We start from the raw sequence: 16,269 nt of genomic DNA on the forward strand, positions 1-16,269 counted from the left end.
GGAAATCCTGGGACCTAGCCACTCTTCATATTTTTTCTCACCAAATTAGATCAGTTAAGATGGCTTAGTACTTTCAGGAAAATGTGAGAGCAATGTATTAATCTGTTGAATAATTATTATTTATTATTATTATCTTTTGCTATTTTATGGTTTGTTTAGGAAATTTGGGAGTGACTGTTTCTTTCTCCTTTGCTTCATTTTTTTGGCACCTGGGGGCAATCTGGAATCCTAGCCCACCTGTGCCTGAATTTTAGGTGTAGGCTCTGAAGCAAGTGTAGTTAAAAAAAAGGTGCCATTACATATTTTATGGATGCTGCCACGAGAATGTCTGCTGAGAAATGAAAATGTTACCATCTCCAGACACAAGAGGGCACTCTAAACAGAGCGTAGGATACAGCATCAAAAGGGAGGGATGGAGGGAAGGAGGAAGCTTAGTCAGAGGTACTGTTGAATTCAGGCATCTCCCTAGCTGTCTCCGTTGTTCTCCCTTCTCCCTGCCCCTCACCTCACCCCACCCCCGCCTTGCCCTAGGAAAAGAACTGTCCAGGCCTTGGATTCCCTCTTCTCATGGTTAAATCGAGATGGAGGCTTTCAGAGTCAGAATTCCCAAATCTCTGACTTCAGTAAAAATCTGCATGTCTAATCTGCATGTCTAAAAATCTGCAGCTATTCTGCAAAGCAGAGTTAGCTTTCCTCTGCTAACTTTCCCCACTAACCTCATTTGGTGTTGCTTCCCTGATAATGTTAAATTAAAATCTCGTTTTCTGATGCCAGCAGAATTGAACTGAGCTCTAAATTGGATATAGTATGGGTTTCTTATTTCTTCCCCACAAACTCTTGTATGGCCTTTACTGTGGGTGAATTTTGCACCAACTTGTGTTTAACCTTCTGATCTTTGCTGTACTCAGCACCCCTAGAATAGGCTCAACGGCACAGAGCTGGAGTATGTAGAGATTCTCAAACGAAATGTAAATTTGGAATGTAATTGGGAACCCAACAGGGAGGTTTGCCTTTAACGGATGGAGTCTTGGTGGTACAATGTAGGTGAGTTTTGAAGTTATTCAATCTTCACAGGTCTCAAAATGGTTTAACCTCTACTAGAGAAGTGTTTAAGAGAAAAGAATCTATTCTTCTGGCTACTGTGCATTAAGTAGACAGATTAGAGTGCCCATAGCCTGTGGATTTTTTTTTTTGAAGAAGTTTAAAATATCTTAAAAGAATGGCAGAATTCAACCCAGGTTTCTAGGATCACATCAATGATTCCACCAGAACAGATGAAGATATGTAATATAGTATTTCAATGGACTGACGCTGGCACTAAAACATTGAAATTACCTTTTCAAAGATGCACATTGTGAATGCTTACACGCCCAGGGTCTACAAGAAAGGCAAAAATCTAGGAAAAAAATGTAAACAGGTCTGAATATTTCTTAGCGTTCTTTTTTGTTTCTTTTCACTGACCCGGAGTGTTTGCTACGTGCTTAGGAATGTGGCTGAGCTTTCTTAACCCCAAGAACAGCATGATGGGTGCATCAAGGTTGAGGGTGGAGGGTCCACCCTGACAAAGGCAGGTGTGCTCCTGACCTGGCAAACCCGTCATTTTCCTGTTGCAAGAATCATTTGACTCATCTTTAAAGCTGTTACATTTAAACTGACATTTTTCCGTGGTGAGCCAAATCTTGGTACACAAAATTTGTGCAAAGTCCTCCTGTCTTATAAAATATAAATCCAGGGCCTCAGATGGAATAAACGGAGATTGCAGTCCTGAACATTTATCTTTCTTATTTGAACGAACAAACCTTCCTTCCTTCCTGGAATGTGACTTAACATTTAAAATTCCTATTAAACCTAGAAAAATGGTACAGACGAACCGGTTTGCAGGGCAGAAATAGAGACACAGAAGTAGAGAACAAAGATATGGACACCAAGGGGGGAAAGTGGCCGGGGGGTGGTGGTGTGATGAATTGGGAGATTGGGATTGACAGATATACACTAATATGTATAAAATAGATAACTAATAAGAACATGCTGTATAAAAAAATAATAAATTCAAAAATAAAATAGAATTCCTATTAAATCTCTGGGTACACCCAGAGACCTCAGAAGGTTCTCTCCAGAGACAGCAAACATCCTCCCTGCACTTGGCAAAAGAAGAAACGGACGCTTGCGTGGTGGGCAGGCTCAGGTGCTCGGGGCTGCTCTGTGGCAGAGAACCACTGAACCTGAGCTGCCAGAAGAAATGTTAACTTTGAGTTGAAAATAAGCATTTGAACTTGAAAGAGGCCAACAAATCTGTAGGATACATGGAATTTCGATGGAAGCAGTGGCCAAACTGAGCTGCCTTGCCCTCCAAGACAGGGGACTTGGGGCTACTCGGGGTGTGGGCCCCCGGTATCCCTTCTCCCTTCCTCAGGTAACAGGAGCCCGGCTCCACACAGCCCCTTTGCTTCTGGGCAGCTGGCCACAAGCCAGCTTGGGGGTGGGCTCTGATTAGTCTATGCTAATTAGCACATGTCATTTGCTGATTGGTTGAGGGACAAGCCTACCAGCAGTCTGGGCCAATGATATGCAAGACCCTTGCTGGGACTTTTTAATTAATTAATTAATAATTAATTAATTAATTAATTAATTATGGCTGTGTTGGGTCTTCGTTTCTGTGCGAGGGATTTCTCTAGTTGTGGGGAGCGGGGGCCACTCTTCATCGCGGTGCGCGGGCCTTTCACTGTCGCGGCCTCTCTCGTTACAGAGCACAGGCTCCAGACGCGCAGGCTCAGTAGTTGTGGCTCACGGGCCCAGTTGCTCCGCGGCATGCGGGATCCTCCCAGACCAGGGCTCGAACCCGTGTCCCCTGCATTGGCAGGCAGATTCTCAACCACTGCGCCACCAGGGAAGCCCCCGCTGGGACTTTTGAGAAAGACCCTTGCTCCGCGTGGACACTACCTGGAGAGCTTCTCTTTTCTTCCGGACAGTGTGGGGATGGACATGACTCTTAGGAGGCAGCTATTTGCCACCATTCTGAACACAGTGTCAGCCTAAGGAGGAAGGGAGAGCTGAGATAACCAGGAGAAAGGAGCTAGAGTCCTGATGCATTTGGACCCAAGGCATACTTTGATACTGGGCTTTTCAGCCACTAAACCAATACATTTGCTTTATTGTTTAAACGAGGCTAAGGTTTATATTACTTGCAACGAAGGTTTCCAAACTACCATGTTGTGTCTAAGATGATCAGGGTGCACATCCATCTATATGTGTGTAACGTACTGGCAGGGCCATTGTTTTTTCCAAAAGGTTACCCATCCCGAGAGAAACAGTATTGTACAGAGCTCTGTGCCACAACTTCTAGTCTCTAAAGTTTTCTTGAAAGTACTACCTAGTACACTGGATGATAAAGTGGGCATAAATTAAAAAGAAGAAAAACAAGCCAGGTGTCAAATGCAGCATATTTTAATTTGTTTCAAATAAAGCAATATATGTATATATATTTTTTTCAGAAAAACACCAGATGTTAAACTCTAGAAAAGCGCATGTGTCTTCAGCAGATCATGTTTGTCTGATCAATAAGAACTTTGTTTTCAACATTAACTCTCTAAAGACGATCAATGGACTAACATCACTGCTACAACATAGGTTGCTACTGAGCCTCTGATCTTGAGCCACATCTTGATTTTCCTAACAAATGAGTAAATACCGCCTGGCTAAAATGCTGCAATGTCTGGATGAGAAAAAGCGCCAACAGATCAAGCAAAGCCATGAAAGTTAATGAAGCAAGCTAGAGCTGATTACTAGAATTAGTAAAAATGATTAAGAGAGGATGACACAGCCATACAGGGTTTGTATATTCGGATTGACTCTCTTTTGGCAGCGAATTGGGTCAGCACCTCGGGCAGGGAACCGAAACTGAATGAAAACAGCTTTTTTTTTTTTTTCTCTCCTAGCTCAGGCCACCAACGTCACAGCTGGGACGGAGAGAACCGCGGCATCTGTGGAAACTTCTATTCTCGTGGGGCAGAGATTGCACTGTGAAACCCTGGAGACGTTTCCCCGGAAAGGCCTGGCCTCCGAGTTGTCTGCAGCGTGCTGCCTTCGTCGGGGCTTTTCCGGATGGGCTGCGGCCTCGGGGGTCTTGGTTCCCAAAGAGGCCTCTTGGTTTTTGGCGCCGCCTTTGTTTTTGGGACGGAAGCCGTTGTGTGGCTGTCTTCTGTGTTCATGGCGGTTGTTGCCCTTCCCCATCGGATCGGCTTCGTTACCACTGCCCTGGGGCTTCGCAGACCCATTTAGCCTGTTGTTGTGATACTGCGGATTAAATCTTCGTCTTTGGCTAGAAGACCCATTCTACCAAAAAAAAAAAAAGAGGTAAGTATTAGATGCCAACAAACCTCAGATGACATCAGCAGACATCAGGGAAACCAAATCTCGAGGTCACAGGTAAGCTTTTTTACACCCCAGAAGAATGTGACAACATGCAAATGAGGTCAAGCTGCTAGAATCCTCGAGCTTAAAAGACCAGTGGACTGTCTTGTAAATGGAACTCCAAGAAAATAAAATCACTGATGTTGAAAGAGAGGTTACAGAAGTGTAAGAGAGACAATTCCAGAACCAGGCCAAATAAACCCCATAAAGTATGCCTGAAATAAAACAGAATGAAATGTAACACAGAGGCAGAGAAACGATGATTCTCTACCATAAACATTTCTGGGACATTCTCTATAGACTATGTATATGAATTCTCATGACTTATATGAAGAAAAACATAAAATTCTGTTTGTCATTTTTTGTCTCTGAAGCAGCTTTTCTATTTCAAAATAAATACCATAGTTCAGAAATCTTATCTTGGGTAAATACAGGGATGGGGTGTCTCTGGTAGATCTTGGTGAGATGTAGAGGTGATGTGTATTTTCAAAGAGATAATTAGTTCTTTTTCTAAACTTTTTGCAGTTCTCAGCTAATGAATTTTGAAGCATCAGACTGCAAAACTGGCAACTCTCAACAAATCAGCAACAAAGAACATAAATGGATAAGTAAAAAGGAAGCAGTGGGTTAGCCTGTGTGTTTTCATACAAGGGAAAGATTTCTGAACTCCTTGAGGTCAATAACAGCCAACAGGTATGTAGTGCTTAAGTGTGCCAGGCACCAAACGAGGCACTTGACCTTGTGCCACCTCATCTGTCATTGCCACCACCTTTTAAGAGAGCTTCTATGATGCGCTTCATTTTATCAATGAAGATAAGGAGTTTAAGGGACTTGCCCAAGGTCTACAGTTAGAAAGTGGTGGAGCCAGTCCCACTTCACATATTCCCTCCAGACAAGATTCATAAGCAGGTTGTTACATGAACACAGACTTTTTGAAAATCAAACCTCTGTTACTAAAATGTGTAATTTTTTGAGTTACAAATATATCAAGTTCTTAATTTGTGCATTGTGACTGGATGGTATTGGTTTAGGGCAGACGTGCCCCTAGTAACTCAGGGCCCAGGGCAAGAGTACAAAGGCAGAGGCCCACGTACCATGTGTCTGAATATTGTCTCTTCCTACCTCTGGCTCCATCCCACATTGTGAGGGGCCGTGCCCACAGGAATGTGGACACTCCAGCCTGCTCACCTAAGCGGCGTCTCCACCTCCACAAATAATCGCCCTTTGGACCTAGGGGTGTGCAAACTGGTAGTGTGGTCAGCTCGGCCCTCAAGGTGACGCATCCAGGGAAGTAGTCCAAACAGACTCTGAGAGTAGGCTTGGGGCTATCTGGGAATGGAATTCCAGGATCTCGAGTATTTGGAGCACTTTCCAGAAGGGAGAGTGTAGATTCTGGGTAGTCACATCTTGGTAGGGAGGGCCGTGGGCCCCAGCCATGGCTGGGGGAGGGCCACGAGGGTTTACGCTAAAGCACAGGACCCAGCACAAGGGCCCTTCTCAGGCTCAGATATATGTTTAAGGTTAAACAGGCCATCACCTGAAATGCTTTGCTGAAAATGATGAAACAGTGAACTGAAAAAGTATCTATGTGGACAGCATTTAATCTGGCCCCCTTTGCTTTTAAAAAAATTGTGACAGAGAAATTCAGGCTTAATTTTAGCAGGGGGTTTAATAACAAGCAAAGAAAAAAGCTATGAAGCTGTATTTAGACAAGTGAAACAGATTTGATTATGATTTTGAATCTATGACTGTATGAAATACTCCTTGTCCAAGTGCTATTTTAAAGTTCATGAAGACATCTGGGGCCAGAGAAATGCCTGTCAGAGTCACTAATGAGAATTCTAAAAGACCAAGACCACAAAATCCAACAGGGCACTTGTTAGAAAACCAGCATTTTGGAATGCTTAAAAAAAAAAGTCTCTTTATTCAAGCTCTCTTTCTGAGAGCTCATGAAAAATGTCTTTATAGCATTCCCAGCTTCTGAATCACCAAATCCCATTTCTTGGTCATTCTCTAATGATAAGGAGGAAATCACTTCTCAAGGATATAGTGGAGAAGCAGAAGGAGAGAAGACTGTCCTTTGGATACTTCTATTTTAAAGGGTCATAGTAGATAAGAATTAATAATGTCATTTTGAAATGTATTCTCTTTACTGAAAGCCCAAGAGAAGAAAGAGCAGTTTGAACTAACTTTGGCCTCTTACAGAAAAACTAGACATAAATGGGAGTTAAAGGATCATAAAAAACATGCTGGGGCTTCCCTGGTGGCGCAGTGGTTGAGAGTCTGCCTGCCAATGCAGGGGACACGGGTTCGAGCCCTGGTCTGGGAAGATCCCACATGCCGCGGAGCAACGAGGCCCGTGAGCCACAACTACTGAGCCTGCGCGTCTGGAGCCTGTGCTCCGCAACAAGAGAGGCCGCGATAGTGAGAGGCCTGCGCACCGCGATGAAGAGTGGCCCCGGCTCGCTGCAACTGGAGAAAGCCCTCACACAGAAACGAAGACCCAACACAGCCATAAATAAATAAATAAATAAAAATTAAAAACAAAAAAACAAGCTGGATTTCTTCTCACTAATGGTGTCAGTGGCCAGGTTCTGAATCTTGTTCCCATGTCTGTGTGAGTCCCTTCCACATGCGGGCCAGTTACGAGGACCTGGGTGGCACTCAAGGCATGAGAAGCACCGGCTCATTTAGGTGGACTCTTTGCTGATGCTGTCAGGTGTGTGAAGACCACTTCCTCCACAGGGGACAGCGCCTATGAAATGGGGACCGGATGGACCGGGGGAGCTCTGGGAGGCCGGACAGGCAGATAGATGGAGGCTCTGGAGGTCGGGGTGCTGCTGGGGGCGGGCGGAGCCTGGGTGTGACCAGTGGTGGCTGTTTTCTTCCTCTGCAAGCGAGTGGTTTCTTGCCCAGGCAATGCACTAGGGTCTGCGGGACTCCTGGAAGCAGGGCAAGGTGGCCTCCCTGGAGCAGTTTACCTGCTTATTAGCCGGCACAGCCTGGTGAGAGCTGTCAGCGGTGCTGGGAAGGTTGCTCGCCATTTTGGGGTTTGCTGCTTTACCCTCGGAGGGCTTGTTGTGATTGGATGATTTTCTGGTAAAGTTACTCTGTTTCCCAGAGGTGGTCGCGTGAGCGTTGAGCAGTGGCAGCAGGGAGCTGCAGGGAGTTCTTGAGGAATAGTTGTTCTTTGGATGTGTAACTGCAACAAGAAAGCACTTGGTGTTAGGGGCCGTGCCTCAGTAACCCATTAGAAGATGGAGAAGTTGGCAGGAGCTTCATAAAAACATTAAGTTTTTGGTTTTTTTTTTTTTGGAAATGTATCGTTTGAAAAAGCACCTAGGTGCTTGGAGACCACCAGATGTCTTCTGTGAGAATCACTGAATAGCATAATCATTCAGGTTGGGAGACATTTGTAGGAAATGAGACAGATCTGAGCACCTCTAATATTATGCCTTAGGTCAAGAACCACCAAGGGAAGAGGGATAATGAAACCCCGAAGTGCCCTCTCAGCCCTGTCCACAAAGGTACTCTGCCTCTTGGGTTCCCCATTACCAAACCTGTTCTTGCCATTCTTGTCATATCCCTAGACCAGCTGGTGTTGCAGAGATGCAGAAAAACCTAGAGGTACACGGACACTTGGCTGGTCAGAGCCACAATATTTTGAGAGCTTCAGAATGGGGTGATGCCAGGTGTCAGGAATTTTGTCACCCCGGGGTGGTATATATCCCCTGACCTTACGGCCAGGCCTGCCGGCCCAAAAGATGCCCCAAAGCATCTTCTATATTCCATTAGAGTTACATTATCTGGCCTTTTATCAACTCCATTTTCTACAGCCCCACTGCAAATCTGCAACAATTCCAGTGCTAAAGTCCACACAGGCTAATCAGACAGATCCCCGGCAGGGCTCGGACAGGTCTGTTCAATTTTTATTATCACCCTTCCCGCTGGTTTTGAAAGGGGTGGTTTTTGATGGGATGTTTCTGTGTGATTATGCTGAATCAGGGCTGGAGGGAATCAACTGAAGGATATAATCATGACTTTCCTCTCATAGTTCACCAGAATTTGACTGCCAGTCTGGACAGCAAGACCTCTGAATCTTAAAAAATTGTCACCAGTTTTTAAAAGCAATTTTCTCTGCTACCTGTGTTGGATCAGACTTAATCCTAGCATTCTTCCTGAGGGTTTGGAGTGTGAGTAGGGATCACAGAACATTAGAAATGGAAAGGACAGGGATGTATCTCTAGTCCCTTCATTTTACAGGTAAGGTGTGATGGCACGTCGGGGACTGTCCAAACATGACGAGGGGATTTTAGTGGCTCTTTGCTAACTAGATTCACTTTCATAGGGGTCATTACTATTTCCGGTTCAGTAGCTGTGGGCTTTCCATGTGCTCTCAACAAAGCTGAGAAGAAAAGGGCCTTTCAAGGACTCTTGTCTCCAACAAGGGAGGCTGGCTTCCCATGTGGACACCTGGGATTTGGTAAGGGATGGTTCCTCCCACTAGGTGGCACTGGAGTGCTCTGGAGGAGAGCAGGTGACGCTGCACCGCCCTCCCCTCCTCAGATGGTGGCAGAATCACTTGGCATCAGTGTCTTGCCCATTATCAGGCTGGAGTGGAAACTAGGATGGGCAGTTAAATTTCCAACTGTGAATCAGATAGTCTGGGTTTTTAGAGATGAGGCAAAATCTGGGGATGGAGAATGGCAAGTGGGGTAGATTCATAAGGGAGGGAGTGTATAGAAAAAAAAATAATTTAAAAGAAATGCAGTCAAAAATTCAGATAATTGCCAAAGATATGTGAGCAAGGATGCTCACAGCAGTGTTATTTTAATGGTGAAAAACTGGAAGCAACGTAAATGTCCACAATCAAGGGACTGATTATGCCAATTATATTTAAATAAATTACGGGTTAAATATATTGACATGGAAAAATGTCAGCCATATATTGTGAAATGATAAAAGCAAATTCTCTTACTATATATGTATATGGTATAGTATAGTAAATGATGTAGTGTAATTAAGTATACTATATAATTTACACAGTAGATTATATGTGCATAAAAAGTGTGATGGAGCCACAAAAGTAATGTCATGTTCTATTTTATATAGTTTGTAATTTTTAGACCAAGCTTATATTTTTTATACTCAGAAAAAAATGCCATTTCCACTTTGAAAAAAAAAAAAAGTGAAGCCAAATCTCAATTTTTCAGCTCACTACGAGGCGGTAGATATTCCATGTCCTTCACCAGTCGTTCCTTCCTCCTTGTGGCATCCTTGAAGCCACTTTAGTGCTCATTCCCACCTCCCCTGGTGGGTGGGCTGGAGCAGGGGAAAAAGGACCAGCCAATTTTGTTGCATGTTAACTGCTCTAATTAAGGGAGAGGCTCAGTCAGGCACTGCTGGGCAGTGTGTGACACACACACACGCACACACACACACGCGCGCGTGCGCACACACACACACACACACACGACAGCTGGGCCCTTCACGACAGTAGCCCATTGTTCTCAGACTCGTTAGGGAGACTCCTATAACTCCTGTTACTCCTGTAACAGGTCTCTATAGAACCAGGCTGTTTGAAATCAGAGAGGCAGTTGATCTGGCAGTGCTTAAGAAAAGTGTGCAAAAGGTATAAACTAGTTGACCTGTTCTGTTCCGCTTAATAAATCCTGGAGATTTACTGATGGGCAGTGGCATTTGAAGACTGGAAGTTCAGATCTTGACATTTTTAGCGACTTGTGTCATGACCTTAGATCATTAAATCTCTTTAGACCTCACTTCAGCCCCCCTGGGGGACCGCACACCTGACATTTCTGATATCAACTCCAAATAGCACCAGGCTTATGCACACAGAATTATTTAGCAAGTATGCAAAACTCACTTTCTCCACAGAGCATGATTTGGGCCTTTAGCTGTTCAATGTCACAGGAGAACCGGGCAGCTTTCCCAAGCTCTTCGTCATATTTGCGCTCGCTGACAAAGTGCTGTAGGGAAGAGACAGGAGCCCCATGATTACAGAGATGACTGAGGCACGCTGCTGACCCATTCTCTGCTCTCCCGCCACCACTGATGACGTGAAAGCATCCCCAGGTGGGGAAGCATGCCAGCTCTGTTCTGGCACTGGGAGGCTCTGTTAAAGCAGGCTTGGTTTTGACCTGCCTGGAGCACGATCACCTTCTTCTGGGAAACACGTGTGGGTCCTGTCTGTACAGGCAAAATGTGTGTCTGGACTCATCTACTTAAACCTTTTAGCACCCCACGCCCTCCTTCTAGCACTTTCTGTCCTATTGTAAGTTACGGGATTGCCTTCTGGCAGTCTTCCTAATCTGGCCAATGGCCTCCTAAGGTATCACTCCTCATGAGAAAGCATGTCATCCTTCCTAGACGTCCGTCTCCATTTTAATAGGGTACCAGGAAGTCCAAAAAGCCTTCAGTATCGATAACTAGAAACCATTATCTTGAATGGTAGAATTTCAAGTGCTGTTAAAGGAAGTGGGAAAGAGATTATTTTTCAGTTCATTTAAAATTAAGATCTATGGGTAGATGACAGAGTGAGCAATACAGAAATAACTATGAGTCAGTCCCTCTGTGATCTACCAGGGAGTTTACCACATGGCAAGAGAGACAGATACCACAAAATACAATATCACATAGAATGTAGTAGGTGCTTTAGGAATATGAAAGCGGAAGAAATTATTTCCTACTGAGGGGAATGGGTAAAGAGTTATGTAAGAGGAAGCATTTGATCTGGAACATTAAAAAAATATTGAACACTTACCAGACATGGGCCAAATTCTTAACAGATAATCTCATTTTCATCTGATCACATTATTATGAAGTCAGTACTATCATTAACTGTAATTTACAAAGGGGGAATCGAGGTTCTAAGAATCTAAGAGAATATGTAATTTATCCAAGGTTGCAAGAGCAGGACTGTTGCACTCCAAAGCCTGTGCTATCAACCATTTTACGAAGAGTGGGATTTTGCTAGGTAGAAGTGAAACTTGGAAGATGAGTGGATTTCAGTAGACCAGGAAGCTGGCAACTTCATATTTATCAAAACAAGTGTGTGTTTGTCTGTTTTGCTTTCCAGGATGTTTTTCTGGGTATCAAGATGGGTTCTGCCAACCAGCCCCATTCTCCACTCTAATCTCCTTTGGGACCAGGGAACATCTGTGACATCAGAAGTGCATCTGTGTCCACAAGACGAAGGGTTTTGTTCTACTGAAACTAATTAGCACTGGCCATAATAAATATATACTGGAGTCCAGTGGTGGATTTTAGTTTGAAGGGAAGAGGAGACCATAGCGGGGGAGACCAGACCTGCTCTAATAACTCTGGTCTCAGGGTGAATGACCAGGCTGGAGGGAGACAGTGGATGGAGAAAGACTAGTCAGGAGGCCACTGCAATTGACTGGCTGGAGGCAACAAAGACCAGGAGAGCAGGTGAGAAGGGAAAGACCTCTAGAACTTCTCAGGACCTTCAGGGGAAATCCTCATCCCCACGGGGCTCTCTTTTATGCCTAACCAGGATGGAGGGGACCAAAGTCACTTGCCACTTTCTACCATACCCAACCAGTTTTATGCTGGGATGAGCAGACAATCCTACTTATAAAGCTAGCAACAAATATGACTTCAAAGTACGCTAGTTCCCTAGAAGTCAGTCAGAAGCTGGAGTGCGTGTGCATGTGTGTATGTTTAGTGTAGTGTATTGGGGAAAATGAGGAAAAGGGAAAATTTATAAACTGTAACTTCCTATTTTGTTGTAGATACTTGTTTTTGCCTTTTTGGTAACAATTTCTCCTTCTGGTAACTGTACCCCAATGCAGTTTCCAAGATTCACAGCATTGGTGGGTCTTTCAATCAAGACCTCTCTTGGCCAGATGGTGGATGTGACCCAAGTGGAGGCCAATCAGAATCTCTCTGTTTGGGATTTGAATCCAGTGGGGTGGCCCAAGGGGTGATGACATCTGGAGGTCACTCACTCTGATGGTGCCCTGAAGAGTGTCTGGTAATTACTGCTGCCAACATTTCTGCCCAATTATAACCTGGCGTCTTCAGAGCACACTCTGCTTTGGTGAGCTACCCTCATATCCTTTCCAATTCTCCTTGTTCTTGAGGTTAGCCAGGGTCAGCTTCTGTTGCGTGCAACTGAAGAAATCCACTAAATACGTATTTGTATGTGGTATTCTTAATAAAAGGGCAAGTAAGCTAGAAAAGGATACAGGAACGAAGTCTCCACATATTGTACATTCTTTAGAATCCCTACTGTTATACTAAGTTCATACTTAGTGTGTGTTCACATGTGTGTGTGTTTATATACATATGCATAAATTACATATGGTGAAAATAATGTCCCCCTTCCCAGCTATAATTTACGGTTGAATACATTTTATTTGGGTCAGTTCCACTGGCTAAAAAAATAGCTTGTCCCTCTCCTCTGTAATGATATAGCCCTTCAACACATAGTATACTTAAATATAGTGATTAGGTGGTTCTTTAACCCTTCTGTATTCTCGATTTCAACCCTGTGAAAGACAGCTGGGTGTCTGATGTTAGGTCCTCAGAGAGCAGCGCTCTATGGATGCAGAACAAACATAAAGGGGATCAGAACTCTGGCTCAGGGTTCAGGCTGTGATATTTTAGAACTGACCTTAATTTCTGCCCTGAGTTCGGCCAGCTGCATCTCTGCCATCTGACTGGCTAGATCAGTAAGTCTCTTTAGTTCTTCTGCTTTCTTTTGACGAGCAGTCAGGATTTCCACTGCCAGATAAGAAGGAATAATACATTAAGGCCAAAGATGTAAACATATTAAACGACCTAATTTCTTGGATCAGTTCTCTCTCCGCAGACTGATCGCTTCGTTGGGCCGTGGCTGTTTTCTGAGTTGGTCACTGAGGTGGGTTGGCCCTTGGTGCTCATCACCAACCACTCATTTCCTTATGTCTTTATCCACCAAGCCCCAAACCAAACACGGTCCTTTCTGATTCACTGTACACCCACAGTCTTCTTCATTTTCCCCACTGGCATCTGATCTCACTCACTTAGTTTGGACTTTTAGATTTGTGCATTACTCAGAGCAACTATCTCCAAGAAGAAAAAAAAACATTAAAATCCTATCTGAATGATATTGCAAAGACACTGAGTCCACTAAGCAAAAACCATTATTCTGTATGTGCTGTACTATTAAATTCTAACAACATCAGACCCTCTGAACTTTAACACATATTCATTTAGGGCAACTAGCTGTGTTATTGAAAGATGACATAAAAGTTTTCCTTTATTAGCTTTTTGTGAGCTAAAAAATGCCTCTGCTTTTGCTACTCTGCAGATATGTTTCCATTTTGCAACCAGAGAGAAGTTGTAGACCAGAGTTTTTGTTATAAGTGTCTACAATGGAAAAATTTCAAGGGTGAGTCAAAGCTTGCTTAAGCTGAATTCATGTGCACTCTTTAGCATCTGCACATGCAGCGAAGTCACAAGGGAATTCTCGGCATCACATTTCACACACCTGTCAGATGAACTACTAAAGGTTCAAGTAGATGTAGGAGCCCACAGGTTAATTTGTGTGTGTGTGTGTGTGTGTGTGTGTGTGTGTGTGTGTGTTTCCCAAAAGACCATGGAGCTCAAAGGCAATGAATACAAATACATTGGGTGAGATTTAAACAAGAAGTTTGATTTTATAATAGATAAGATTTGTAGTTCTCTCATTCCAGTCACATATGAATTGCCTTCATTTCTTTTGGACAAAGATTTTGAGTTATAACAAAAGAAAAGTCCATCTAACTAATACGATATGCACATGGAATTCACATTCCATTCTTGGCTGAACAAGGGTCAACTGCTTTATTAGACCAGATTCACAGCACAATGCCCAAACAAGGTGCTTTCTGATTTTAAGAGTTCTTAATTTATAAATGTCAAAAATAGTCGCTTCAAAAGCCCCAAAAGAAGTTCAGAATCAATCAAGAGTTAAGATTTCCTGCAAACCATAAGCCATTCCTCAGACAGGATGAGAAATATCTTTTTATGCTGATACCAATGTTGAGATGTCAATAAAATAACTAACCTATAACTCATAAAGCCTAACCATCTGCCAAACTACTCTAATCATACTTGATTATTTACCAGGACGCCCCCTGCCTCCCATTTACAATTCCAGGTAGCTGGGCAGAGACTGAATTGTGCCTGGTAGCATTTCAGAGCACAGAGAAGCTAGTGAAAAACTTGTCCTGATGATGGGAGTGTAAGGAATTTTCATCTGAACATAGAAAATGTATTATTGAGTGATGTCCCAGGTTACCCAGTCAGACCAGAGGTCACAATAAGGTAGCCAGCTATCACTTTCAGTGACAGGGTACATATATTTTGTTTGGTCCACACATTACTTTTACAAATAAATCACCCACACTTGAAAGTTAAGTGATTCCATTCAAAAGCTGGATTTCTGGTTGCTCTTAAAATATTGTTACTTCTGGCTACAGCAGGCATCTCTAGTCCTGGCAAAAACTGCACATTTAGTTCTTTGTGTCCAGGATACCTAGGGCCTGGTACACAGTGGGTGCTCAATATGTTTGCTGAATGAAGGATTCCAACGAATGGATCAATGCATTACTTAAAAGGAATATGCAAAGAATGAATCAATGCATTACTTAAAAGGAATATGCAAAGAAAGGCAGAAGTTCCTTTTCTACAGGGGCCACTTGAGAATATCTAGGACTCATACCTTCGACTGATTATTTATTTCCCATTATAATTCAACATATGGATTGGACTAAAACCTGGAGAATGAGAACATGATTCTTGAGTAGGAAGATGAAATGAGGTACTTTCCTCTTTCAAAGTAAGATAAATAAGAATTCTGAGGGCCCAGCTTTGATGAGCAGCTAGTAAAGGGGTCAACAGACCCTGAGTGATACATGGATAAACAGATCTGACTTTTCTTAACAGATCATTTGTGGGACTGGTGACAATTAGGGGTAATTGTTCTTTTTGATTAAGTAGAACTTGGGCATTCATACCAAACAAAAGATTTTGTAGAAACAGATATAAATGGGCCCTAAAATAGAAATGCAGGTGCAAGATCACCAATAAATTCTGAGTGTACAATCATGCAAATGTGCATGGGAATGAATACTTTGCATCAGCAAGTGTTGGGATGAGTTTTACATATAGTCTCATTAACATTTCAAAGACTTTCATAATGAAAAAGTCCTAAAACTTGAGATCAAAAGCCAATATTCTCTGGGGGGAAGCCAACATTTTCACCTCAAAAACATCAATCACAGAAACAGAAAGCAAAACCAAAACAGATCAGTTCCTAAAATTCATTGATCCTATAATTTAAAATAGAATAGTAAGTATGTTTTGAAAGCACCATCCTTTTGGAAATTTGTAGAGGGAGACAGTCCCATATGGCTTTAGATTTTCACTGCATTCAACACTCGATTAGTATTATTTATGTAGTTTTATAAACAGTATCTGGTATGCTGAAATCCATTCGCTCAGTAGGATTTATAATTTCCTTCAAGTTTCTGGAACACATTAGAAGCTTGCTCTTATTACTTGAACCATGGAAAATTTTAGGGCTTCTCGAATAATATGTCTTAGCAGAGGGTATACCTGAAATCCTGGGGGGTGGGGGGCCAGGAGCTGGGGCCCAAGTACCTCTTCAAGCACAAAGGTTCTTTAAAATCCTTTTAATTCCTTAAAAATTCTTGTGAATTTTGCATTTTACTTCATAATAGATCTATGTTCCTGTTAGTATAAAGTAATGTTTTCTTCCCACCTCTAGTAAATTTGACACTCCGAGAACACACCTGTCTAGGCCTCCCATTCCCTGGGCAGGCAAAGTTT

At 43.1% G+C, this 16,269-nt stretch overlaps 1 protein-coding gene and 1 long non-coding RNA gene across 7 annotated transcripts in view; one reads left to right on the forward strand and one right to left on the reverse strand.

The window, feature by feature from the left end:
- Nucleotides 1-3,428: 3,428 nt before the first annotated feature.
- Nucleotides 3,429-16,269, reverse strand: part of SPATS2L (spermatogenesis associated serine rich 2 like) — a 166,970-nt gene continuing 154,129 nt past the window's right edge. For all 6 annotated transcript variants that reach the window (XM_082397369.1, XM_082397373.1, XM_082397372.1 and 3 more), the window contains 4 exons: nt 13,067-13,176; nt 10,295-10,397; nt 7,392-7,612; nt 3,429-4,332 (listed from right to left, as the gene is read on the reverse strand). In XM_082397369.1, coding sequence (XP_082253495.1) covers nt 3,937-4,332; nt 7,392-7,612; nt 10,295-10,397; nt 13,067-13,176 — 830 coding nt within the window. In that variant the 3' untranslated portion in view covers nt 3,429-3,936. The remainder of the gene's footprint in view (nt 4,333-7,391; nt 7,613-10,294; nt 10,398-13,066; nt 13,177-16,269) is intronic.
- Nucleotides 4,344-6,965, forward strand: LOC309631269. The gene is made up of 2 exons (XR_014246164.1): nt 4,344-5,103; nt 6,570-6,965. It is a non-coding gene; the product is annotated as an uncharacterized lncRNA (long non-coding RNA).

The sequence above is a fragment of the Balaenoptera borealis genome (assembly GCF_965194805.1).
Source record: "Balaenoptera borealis genome assembly, chromosome: 6".
Taxonomy (NCBI): domain Eukaryota; kingdom Metazoa; phylum Chordata; class Mammalia; order Artiodactyla; family Balaenopteridae; genus Balaenoptera; species Balaenoptera borealis.